This window comes from Giraffa tippelskirchi, chromosome 9 (assembly GCF_054371585.1).
Source record: "Giraffa tippelskirchi isolate mGirTip1 chromosome 9, T2T-mGirTip1v1.2.pri, whole genome shotgun sequence".
Taxonomy (NCBI): Eukaryota; Metazoa; Chordata; class Mammalia; order Artiodactyla; family Giraffidae; genus Giraffa; species Giraffa tippelskirchi.
In genome coordinates, this window is record NC_137283.1 from 97,511,670 (window position 1) to 97,524,218 (window position 12,549).

General features: G+C 36.5%; 1 protein-coding gene across 1 annotated transcript in view; it reads left to right on the forward strand.

Annotated features, from left to right (window-relative positions):
* Positions 1 to 12,549, forward strand: part of TBC1D32 (TBC1 domain family member 32) — a 201,950-nt gene that overhangs the window by 10,566 nt on the left and 178,835 nt on the right. Inside the window, exons 4-5 of the mRNA XM_081530498.1 lie at positions 2,906 to 3,083; positions 11,805 to 11,873. Of these exons, the coding sequence (XP_081386624.1) occupies positions 2,906 to 3,083; positions 11,805 to 11,873 (247 nt within the window). The remainder of the gene's footprint in view (positions 1 to 2,905; positions 3,084 to 11,804; positions 11,874 to 12,549) is intronic.

Here is a 12,549-nt window from a genome sequence, read left to right on the forward strand (position 1 = left end):
AATGAAACTTTATGGATTTTAATTACCCTTACCCTATAAGTTATTGAGATTTACTTTTATATTCCTTCATTAAATCAATATATTGTAGGCCTTTTAAAAAAACAATTTAATTTATTTTTGACTACACTGCATCTTTGCTGCACTCGAGCCTTCTCTAGTTGCAGAAGCCAGGGCTACTCTTTGTTGTGATGCCTGGGCTTCTCCTTGCAGTGGCTTCTCTTGTTGCAAAGAGACTTTGCAACAAGACTTCAGTAGTTGCAGCACGTGGGCTCAGTAGTTGCTGCTTGTGGACTCTACAGCACAGGCTTAGTAGTTGTGGCACACGGGCTTAGTTGCTCTGTGGCATCTTCCTGAACCAGGGATCAAACCTGTGTTCCCTGCATTAGCAAGCAGACCTTATCAACTGTGCCACCAGGAAAGTCCCACTCTATTGTAAGTTTTAAGGGGACAGGCATTTGTGTTGTTCACATGGCTATACCTAACTGGAATGGAGTCTGGGGAGTGTAGTTCACTCCTACGCCCAGCTGTATTGTCCAGTTACTGTGGGAAGGGAGCGCAGCTATGGTGGATAGCTATTGATTGCTACTAGGACATTATTATACTTCCCTGTTTCTTGATGCTTGGAATGTGTTAAGGAGGAAGCTGGGGCCTTCTAACTCAGTTTCTATATGTACTTCACCAGTTAGTCTAATGAGTGTTTTAGAATTCAATTTCTTGTGTTTTTTTTTTTTAATTATTTTATATTGGATTATAGTTGATTAACAGTGTTGTGTTATCCTTCTTGCTCTTTATAAACTTTTAAACTTGAATTTTCCCTGGGCTGCTTCTCACTTCTATAGTAGTTCTTTTCTGTATGTGTTTTCCCTCTGTATTGTTCCTAATCTATTCTTATTTTCTTACAGTATTTTTGTATTTTCTCATAATTTCTGAGTTTAAAAATATACACACGTATAGCTATATGTATATTCTATTTATAGTTATAGAATATATAAATTATCCATTATTAAATAACATGATTAAATATATAATGTATAAGTTACATATAGAAATCATGTATTTGATGCTGTATAATGTATATAATATATAATTTAAAATATATTTTAAAATTTCTTTAAACTTTAAAATCTCAGTCTACTATTTTTATCCAAATCCCCCAGCATGATTTTACTACTTCTATGGAAGAGTACCTTACCTATCCTTTCTTAGATTTATGTAGTTAATATGACCCATTAACCAGAATATAAAGAAAGGGAAGTTTCTGTGCTTGTTTTCTAATGTATTTCCATTATTATAACGATAAGCAATGGACATATGTTTTATCATGTTTTATATTTACAAAGAACTTTCAGATATATACTCTTATTTATTTCTTGCTATGGCCATGTGAACTAGATCAGCTTGATTGTATTTTTTTTTTTTAATTTAAAGCTCTAAGTGGCTCTGTTCAATGATTCATGAATTGGACAGTATCCCATCTAGTAAATAGAAGAGCACTCCTAGATTGTATTTTTTTATTTATTTTTTTGGTTGCATTGAGTCTTTGTTGCTGTACCTGGGCTTTCTTTAGTTGCGGTGAACGGGGGCTACTCTTTGTTGCAGTGTGCAGGCTTCCCATTGAGGTTGCTTCTGTTGTTGTGGAGTACAGGCTCTAGGCTCATGGGCTTCAGTAGTTGGTGGCTCGTGGCCTTGGAATGTGCAGGCTTCAGTAGTACATGGGTTCAGTAGTGGCAGCTTGCAGGCTCAAAGTTGTGGGGCATGGTCTTAGTTGCTCCGCAGCATATGGAATCCTCCAGAACCAGTGATTGAACCCGTGTCTCCTGTATCGGGAGGAGGATTCCTATCCACTGCGCCACTTGGGAAGTCCTAGATTGTTTTCGTTTTCTCATGTATAGTTGAGAAAAAAGAAACTTATTTATAATGATAGAGCTTGTAGGTAAAGTAGTGAGGATTCCAATCCAAGTTTTTTGATTTCAAATTTAGTATTTTATTTACTTTAATGTCTGAGCCACCAGGGAAGCCCATTTTATTCACTATCTTTATTTAAATCTTTATGCCTTTTTGCTTTTATTTTTGTGCCTTTTTAAGTATAGAAATTTCAGTAGTACACATCTCATATTCCTCATTTGTTAAATAAATGGTAGACTAGATTATTTTTATATTTCCATCTAGCTCTAAAATTCTACATGTAGGGTTTTGAAGGATCTTAATGTTAGTATGAGTGCTTGAGAGTTTGCACTTAATAAATGGAGAAATTTATTACAAGTTTAAAAAATATATATATACATATAAATGGATAGATAGATAGACCCAGAGAGCTAAAATGGACCTTAGAAATTATCCAGTTCAAAATTTTACTAATTTCAGGAATCCTTTTCCTAGCATCTCTGATAGTGGTTTCTCTATTTGAAAGGATCCACTGATATTTTAATTCTTATTTGGTTCTCAGTTGTGGTGATGGATGCCTATAGATACAAATTATAGGCAGGTGAAAAGGGAAGGAAAAAATAGAGGAAGGGAGAATAGAGAAAGAGAAATTTTAAAAAGGAGTGAAAGTGTCATGTAATATAGGCTGGGTTTCGGTAGTTGGATATTAGCAGTTGACTTTGTTGCTAATTACTGGAGTCTGCCTGTGGAACATCTTGCCTTGGGTTCTGTTAATTTTAGTGCCTTGGTTCATGTAACCAGGTGCAAAAACTTGCGAAATAACATATTTTAGATTTCCTATTAATTATTTTCCTGTTGTGTGAATTCTGTTGTGTCATTTGTTCTTTTAGAAAAGTGACTTTTGTCTTTAGGGTTGTATTCTTAATGGGACTTTATGGAAAAAAATAATCAGTTTAATTTAGTTGAATGTTTTAATTTGTGCTAAAGTCTTTTTCTTACAAAGATTGCTTTGAATTTAAAGATACAAAGAGATGATTCATTCTCTGAAGAACATCATGATGATAGTGGTGGAATCTATGATTAACAAGTTTGAAGAAGATGAAATACGAAGTCAGGAGAGGCAGAAAAAAATCCAAAAGGAGAAAAGCAGTAGTTATTGCACAGACAACTGCTCTGATAGTGATTCGTCCTTCAATCAGGTGTGTTCTTTAATTGTGCCTTTATGTCTTGAAATGGTGTTTAATAATCATTAGCTTCAATGCATTCTTTATTAGCCAGATTTTTTTTTTCTACTTTCTAGTTTTAAAATTCAGAAGAATAAGCAATAACATATTATGATATTAAACACTTAGTTCATGAAATAATATCTTCTAGAATTATATGTTCAGCAAATTATATCTGAACAATTGTTAATGAGATGAGGAAATAAACTGGTAGATTTTGGATAAAAAAATAATGGAACAATCTGCTTAATCTTTAGTTAAACAAAAGATCTTATTCCCAGTTAATCTCTTTTAATCAAATTTTAACTACACGATAGATGAGATATGGAGATAAAACATTTCCCTTATCTTCTGGAGATGAAAGTTGCTATGAATTGTTAGTTTTAAAACATAAGCTTTTTTTTTTAATGTCCAAAGATTTGAGGCTTTATATTTTATCTTTCCCATTTATTGGAATCCTTGTCATTTGGCTACAACAGAGCTAAGAGTCAGTGTCTAGATTAGTCCTAACAGAAAACAAAGAAAACTAGTTGGAGTAGAGCCCATGAATGCACCATAAATTTCCATACAGAAACTTTCAGGCCAAATGGAGTCTGTGTGACCTTCATATGAATCCCACCTGATATTTTTAGTGAAACATTTTCAGCTAATTAGTTCTAACATAGGGATATAACTGTAACATAGATCCTAAATGCATACCAAAAAGGGATATGGGAAGTTTGGATGAGACATGAAATATATATGTATATTAATCGCAGTTAAGACTACACTTTTGAAGGAAAAATGGCTTTGGAAATAGTCAAGGCAGAATGTAAAAGTTATCACTGTATTATTTAGCAGGAGATACTGTGCTGAGTTTTAAATTTTATAAGTCCAGTTAATTATCTGATGTGATGGAGGAAGTGACAAAGGTTGTGAATTTTCTTCATGTTGTGGCTGTTAATCATCCCTTGTTGATGTACTCTTTGGAAGAAGAGTAGGCTATAGAGATTTTAATAGTTTAATGCAATCAGATGGCTTATTCAATAGGTTTACTTAACTGCTACTTTGCAACAACATTCTGGAAAGGAAAGGCACAGAAACACCTAACTTTAAAACTCTGAGGACTCATAAGATTATACTTTCTTAGTTATTCAGTTCAGTTCAGTTCAGTCTCTCAGTCGTGTCCGACTCTGTGACCCCATGAACTGCAGCACGCCAGGCCTCCCTGTCCATCACCAACTCTTGCAGTTCAACCAAACTCATGTACATTGAGTCGGTGATGCCATCCAACCATCTCATTCTCTGTTGTCCCCTTCTCCTCTTGCCCTCGATCTTTCCCAGCATCAGGGTCTTTTCAAATGAGTCAATTCTTCACATCAGGTGGCCAAAGTATTGGAGTTTCAGCTTCAACATAAATCCTTCCAATGAACACCCAAGACTGATCTCCTTTAGGATGGACTGGTTGGATTTCCTCACAGTCCAAGGGACTCTCAAGAGTCTTCTCCAACACCATAGTTCAAAAACATCAATTCTTCAGTGCTCAGCTTTCTTTATAGTCTGACTCTCACATCCATACATGACTACTGGAAAAACCATAGCCTTGACTAGACGAACCTTTGTTGACAAAGTAATGTCTCTGCTTTTTAATATGCTATCTAGGTTGGTCATAACTTTTCTTCCAAGGAGTAAGTGTCTTTTAATTTCATGGCTGAAACCACCATCTGCAGTGATTTTGGACCCCCTAAAAATAGTCAGCCTCTGTTTCCACTGTTTCCCATCTATTTGCCATGAAGTGATGGGACCAGATGCCATGATCTTAGTTTTCTGAACGTTGAGCTTTAAGCCAACTTTTTCACTCTCCTCTTTCACTTTCATCAAGAGGCTCTTTAGTTCTTCTTCACTTTCTGCCATAAGGGTGGTGTCATCTGCATATCTGAGGTTATTGATATTGATATTTCTCCAGCAGTCTTCATACCAGCTTGTGCTTCTAGCCCAGCGTTTCTCATGATGTACTCTGCATATAAGTTAAATAAGCAGGGTGACAATATACAGCCTTGACGTACTCCTTTTCCTATTTGGAACCAGTCTGGTATTCCATGTCCAGTTGTAACTGTTGCTTCCTGACCTGCATACAGGTTTCTCAAGAGGCAGATCAGGTGGTCTGGTATTCCCATCTCTTTCAGAATTTTCTATAGTTTATAGTGATCCACACAGTCAAAGGCTTTGGCATAGTTAATAAAGCAGAAATAGATGTTTTCCTGGAACTCTCTTGCTTTTTCGATGATCCAGCGGATGTTGGCAATTTGATCTCTGGTTCCTCTGCCTTTTCTAAAACCAGCTTGAACATCTGGAAGTCCATGGTTCACGTATTGCTAAAGCCTGGCTTGAAGAATTTTGAGCATTACTTTACTAGTGTGTAAGATGAGTGCAATTGTGCAGTAGTTTGAGCATTCTTTGGCATTGCCTTTCTTTGAAATTGGAATGAAAACTGACCTTTTCCAGTCCTGTGGCCGCTGCTGAGTTTTCCAAATTTGCTGACATATTGAGTGCAGCACTTTCACAGCATCATCTTTTAGGATTTGAAATAGCTCAACTGGAATTCCGTCACCTCCCCTAGCTTTGTTCGTAGTGATGCTTCCTAAGGCCCACTTGACTTCACATTCCACGATGTCTGGCTCTAGCTGAGTGATCACACCATTGTGATTAACTGGGTCATGAAGATCTTTTTTGTACAGTTCTTCTGTGTATTCTTGCCACCTCTTCTTAATATCTCCTGCTTCTGTTAGGTCCATACCATTTCTGTCCTTTATCGAGCCCATCTTTGCATGAAATGTTCCCTTGGTATCTCTAATTTTCTTGAAGAGATCTCTCGTCTTTCCCATTCTGTTGTTTTCCTCTATTTCTTTGCATTGATCTTGCATTCTTAATTATTAGATAAACCATATGCCTACACTGAAATTGTTTCCGAGGTAGTGCAGTGGTAAAGAATCCACCTGCAATGCAGGAAACGCATGAGTCTGTTTCGATCCCTGGGTTGGGAAGATATCCTGAAGGAGGAAATGAAAACCCACTCCAGGATTCTTGCCTGTAAACTTGCATGGATAGAGGAGCCTGGCGGGCTATATTCTATGGGGTCACAAAGAGTCAGACGTGACTGAGCACATATACACTGAAATTAAACCAGAAGAGAAAAAATTGGAGCATTGTTAATTTGTTGTTAAGAAGTACAAATATTTAGATCTAGATAGGATTGATTAACTGGCAGTTAAGAGTGTTAATCTCAAATGCAAAGTTATTTCCCATCATAGAATTATAGATTTTTGAAGAAATTCAAAGCTTTGGTAGAAATGGAATCATACTTTCAGAAGATATTTTTGGTTTTTGTTTTGATTCTTCAGAAGGATCTTGCTTGAAGTTTATATGGCTTCCTTTGGAATGTCCACAGAGTATATCTGCATGTTAAAGTGCCTGCCTTATGAACATGACTTTGTTTCAGAAAGGACTAATTGAATTAAAAGTGAACTATGCCCACCACCAACAAGGCATGGGATCTCTGGACCTTTGGGAAAAAAATCACATAAATGCCAGAACTGTCCTGATAGGTCTGTTAGTGTGGCTGAGATGTTTGGATATGCTTTTGTTTAGTGAAAAAAAGATTCTCTTGCTTTAACTGACCAAAGAGAGGCTGAATTAATATGCTCAGAATTGAAAGAGTCTCTGAAGATGTATCAATCATTCATTCCATTAAATATTGATATTATTATTGATGCCTTCAAAACTGATGTTACTTGCACTGGGCTTTAAAAAAACTGAATTGTTCTGTGAGTAATATTTAGTCAACAATTTTGATGCTGCTATTTTGATATTAGTAAAACACTTGTATTTTATGAATAGAATAGGCTTTATTTCATTGTTATTTTAAATATTGAATCCTGATTGTATATTTATCCATTATTGAAAAACTTTGGACATGACTTCCTTGGAGACTATTTGTGTAACTTTGAGCATATTAAAGAATAAAGTTAGTTGATTTTTACTATAGATGTGAGCAGAGAATTCTCAAAGGATTTGATACTGTGATTAAACATGGAAAAGTCTGCAAAATAATGCTGAAAAGATAGATGTACACTTTGTATGGAGAAGGTGAGTTTAGGATAACAGTCATCTGCTGTTCTTTTGTCGAAGGCAATGGCACCCCACTCCAGTACTCTTGCCTGGAAAATCCCATGGATGGAGGAGCCTGGGAGGCTGCAGTCCGTGGGGTCGCTAAGAGTTGGACATGACTGAGTGACTTCACTTTCATGCATTGGAGAAGGAAATGGCAACCCACTCCAGTGTTCTTGCCTGGAGAATCCCAGGGATGGCAGAGCCTGGTGGGCTGCCGTCTATCGGGTCGCACAGAGTCGGACACGACTGAGGTGACTTAGCAGCAGCAGCAGCTGTTCTTTTGTAATGTGAACCTATATAAGGCATTTCTTGCTTTCTTGGCTACCTCTCCTTGAAGCCCATCCTTTGGTCCCTATGGCGGGCAGAATAACAGCCCTTTCAAAAACATCCATGTCTTAATCCCCAGAATTTGTAACCTGTTACCTTACATAGCCCAAGGGACTTGTAAATATGATTGAATTAAGATGGAGAGATTATTCTGGATTATTCAGGTGAGCCAAATGTAATCACAGGCGTCCATGAGAGAGACTCAGGAAGGTCAGAGGCAGAGGAGGTGCTGGGCAGGCTGAAGTAGATGTCAGAGTGGCTGTTGGCTTTGAAGAGGGAAGGTGGCCTATTAGCCCAGGATGCAGGCAGTCCCTAGAAGCCGAAAAAGGCAAGGAAATAGATTCTCCCCAGAAGGCAGAAGGAACAGAGCTCTGTGGATGTATTCTGAACTCTAGAACTGTAAATTGGTGTTGAGAAGTTTCCCGGTGGTCCAGTAGTTAAGAATCTGCCTGCTAATACAGGGGACACGGGTTCAGTCGCTGGTCCAGGAAGATTCTACATGCAGTGGGGCAGCTACCCTCTTGTGCTGCAGCTGCTGAAGCTCACTCGCTCTAGGGTCCATGCTCTGCAGCAAGAGAAGCCACTGTACCCCACTGAAACTAGAGAAAGCCCACGTGTAGGAATGAAGACCCAGCACAGGCAAAATATAAATGAATAAAAATCTGTGGCTATAGAAGGGGGAAAATGGGTCATTGGGAACAACTAACAGTTAAAAAAAATTAAATAAACTGGTGTTTTTTTAAGTCATGAAGTTTATGGTAACTTGTTACAGTAGCAGTGCCGAAACTAATATCTTCCCATTGTTACTTGTTCACCTGAAGGCCAGGTTTGTTGTTTCTGCTTTTTGCTTCCTGCAAAAGAAGCTACTATTACTTGGACTTTGTGTTTGAACTGCCTCCTGGAAACAATTTGAACTCCATCTTTTTACTAGGTTTTGACTCTATCAGTAAGACTTTTCTTAAGTAGCTCTTTTCTTTTATTGGGTGTGAGGACTTTTCCCTGAGTATGTGCTATACTTTGCAACCCTGTGGACCGTAGCCCACCAGGCTTCCCTGTCCATGGGATTCTCCAGGCAAAAACACTGGAGTGGGTTGCCATTCCCAGGATCTTCCAGGGAGTCTTCCTGACCTAAGGATCGAACCCGCATCTCTTACGTCTCCTGCATTGGCAGGCAGGTTCTTTATGGCTGAGCCACTGGGGAAGCCCTTGTGCTATGCACCGGATCACTATAATTTGTGTTTTGCCCTAACTTCTCAAATCTTAGAGTATCTTGAGTTCAACCCTATTTTTGGCCTCTCTTAAAATCTTTTGAGTTTTACAATGCTCTTTTTGGTGAGGAATTCTGCTTTTGAGGATGTCACAGTACTGCTGAAGAATCACAGGATTCTCTTGTTCAGTAGCTTTGGCTAGAGCAACAGGATAACCGCAGCCCAAACTGTTGTTCAGAAGTTCCTCCATCTCTAGCTATCCTCGATTGATCAGACATTTATTATTATTATTTGCCTTATAAACAGAAAAAGATAAGAACGTAAAATCCTAAAAGTGTAGAAAAGGAAAGGCGTCTGAAATTAGAAAGAAAGAACACAGTAGTATCAATAGTGCATCTGCCTAGAGTTAAGCTTGAGACAGTGGATTGAGAGGAGAATTGGTTAGGTGCAGGTGTGAGCTTGCTTGCTTGCTTGTTTAATAGTAATGTCTTGAGACAATTTGATACCAGAAAAGCTAATTTCTTTAACAGTGCTAATACCTTCATGAATATGTGTTCCTTTATACTTTTAAATATTAATAGGTTTTTGTTTTTATTTCTCAATGGTAGCACTTTTCACATAACTTAAGTATCTAGGAAATTAAGAACTTTATCATTTGAAAATATTTTAAAAACTTGTTTTTGTTTTGAATTAATAACTTTGTTCTATATTTAAGACTTAATGAAGAGTGGGTGCATAGTTTTAAGATGTTTTAGATGCACTACAATTTTGAAAAGCTATTTTGCATGAAGCTAATTCCTTCTGAATCTTGAAAACAAGTCAGACTCTGGCTCTGCCATTTATGAACTGTGGGCTTTGGCTTCTTAATCTCTTTCTGTGTCTCAATTTTCTTAACTGTTATAGAAGAGACAGTAATAACGTTTACCTTATAAGGTTGCTTTGCAGGTTTAATGTATGTAAAGCATTCTGCACACATTAAACTTGCCTCATATTAAGCTCTTATGTAAGTGTTTGTCCTCATCCCTGGTTGGTGGTTTTTTGTTTTTTTTTCTCTTTTCCTTTTGTGAGAATAGGGAAGAAATCACTATGCAGTTAGGCATATTAAAGCCTGAGGAATAACTAGGTTTAATATTTATATAGTTTATTTCCCATAGCTATTTGTTTCAACAACAGAGTAGTTGTCTTTCTTTCACTAGCTGTATTTCAATGGTTTATACAGTTTACAAACCAAAGATTTAAAATAGAGGTTTCTAGGGTAATTAATTTTGAGGGTGGTGTGAATTTTGAACTTAGTACAGTTATTGGCTAATGTGAATAATCTTCAGTTTGTGTTGAATAAAGTGAGTACATCTCTGTAAAACAACAAAAGTTACAGAATGCATCTTATGTTCACTATCTTTAGGTATATACCTTGTTTGACAGAAATGTATACAAATCTTACTTTAGCAATTAAAGACCTTTAATTAGTATCTGTATGATCATACAGTAGGACCAAAATTCATCTTAGATTATCAGCCTGTTCTACCTCTTGCCCTTTTCCCTGTAGAGTTAGCTCAGAAATTGTTTGCTTGGTTTACAATTTCATTCATGTAAATATGTTTAAAAAATATTTTTCCTTTTGGAGTTATCTACCTATATTGATATCACCAACAGATCTATTTTGTGTTGCTTTAGCAATGAAGTTAGCAGATCTGCTCCCTCAGGAATTTGTCTGTTTATTTATTTCTTGACTGTGCTGTATGGCATGTGGGATCTTTGTTTATGGACCAGGGATCAAACCCATGGTCCCTGCATTGGAAGCATGGAGTCTTAACCACTGGACTGCCCTTTTTTGGTGGGGAAGAGGGGCAGGAATTTTTAATATAACTCTTTCAGCTGTTCTAAATACTTCTAACAAATCTGCATCCAAGGGATCACGTTACCTGCATGCTCTAGTTAAGTCAGTTATTGCAGTTAGTTGCGATGGAAATTTGCCCATCCACTGATACACAACACTAGAGGAAATGTTAAATACAGAAAACCTTTAAGGTAGGTATTCCCACTTTCCACACTTTTAGATTTATTCTGATTTCTAGTGTAATAAGTTATTTCATTGCTTAAGTAACGGTTTAGGAATGATTTATACTGTGTTTAAGATGACAAAGGAATCTTGTATAGTAATGCATGCGTGCTCAATTGTGTCCGACTTGTTGCAACCCCATGGATTGTAACCTACCAGGCCCCTCTCTCTGTGGGATTTCCACAGTGGGTTGCCATTTCCTACTTCAGGGAATCTTCCCGACCCAGGGATCAAACCTGAATCTCTTGCATCTCTTGCATTGGCAGGTGGATTCTTTACCACTGTACCACCTGGGAACCCAATATCTTATATAGGTTAGTAAGCATATTAATGAGGCTACTCCATAATGATGGCAGCTTTTATTTTTAAGTGGTTATTTTAGGTATTATTTAACTTACTTTGGCAAGAAAAAGATTCTTTCCTTTTCCAACACAGCTTATAGTCTACTATAAACTTTTTTCTAGATGAAAGTTTTTACTTCAGGAATTCTTCACTTAAGAGAAGGCATGAAGAAAGGTTACTGAGAAGTACAGAAAAGAAAAGGAACAAAAAAGTTCAGTCCGCATTATAGTTATGGTTTGGGCACCTTTAGTGCCTTCTTATTTGTTTATGTCGTTTTATCTTTGTTTCATAAATCTCAGATTCCTGGGTGTAAAATACTTTTTACTTTTACATGTCTTTTGAGTCTTACAATGTTATGCATGTTGCAATTGCTCAGCAAATGATAACCTTCATATATAGGAAAGTACACCATCCTAGTGGAACATTAGGTTCTCACTTAAATGCCTTGGGATACAAAAATTCTAAGTTTGCTGCCAAACCAAACTAGTTCATTCCCTTCTCTTGTTCAGAATGCATTTTGTGCTTGGAATTATATTAAAATCATTTATAATAATACCTCTAAAAGTCTACTAAATGAGTGAAGGAATGAATGTCCTGTTAATTGTGTTACAGAGTTACAAATTTTGTCAAGGAAAATTACAATTGATTTTAGACCAGTTGGATCCTGGGCAAACTAAAGAGGTAAGTTTAAAGGACAACTGTCAAGTTCAGTCAGATATACTTATTATATATTATAATCAATAGCAGCTGGATTATTTCTCTTCAAGATAATCCTTTAATATCATGACAGTTCTAGGCTTACATCCCTGCTAGACCTTCTAGTCTTGAAATGAAGAGTCACAGAATAAGAGATGTTCTCCTTAGAGAATTGTCACAGTTTATAAGAGGAAATTTTTATTTCTAGTTTCAGTTTTCTAGGAGATGAAGTTATGAGCAGTTTTCCCCCAAATTGTTCCTTCACTGTCACTTTGTATGTGATAATTTAGTGATTTCTTTGAAGGAAAAAAGCTTCATTTAATGCTCTTTCTACTTTGGAAAGTATGAGCAACTTTGACAGATATATTCATTTATTTGAAAAGATTTTTAAAAAGCAGCTTTACTGAATGTATTTCTTTATATTGTAATAGTTATATAAATTAATTTTTATGAAGTTTTCTTTCATTTGACAGTGTCTGTTTCTCTTGACATAGAAAATGATAGGGTTTTTGAAGTACCTGACATCTCATACATCTTACCATTTGGTCTCAATTTTGAAATACATTGTTTTTCTTTAACTTTTTATTTTAAACCAAATGAATAGCTATGATTTACTCTCACTGATCTGTTTTTTTCTCTCAGAATTTCACATTCTGATTTT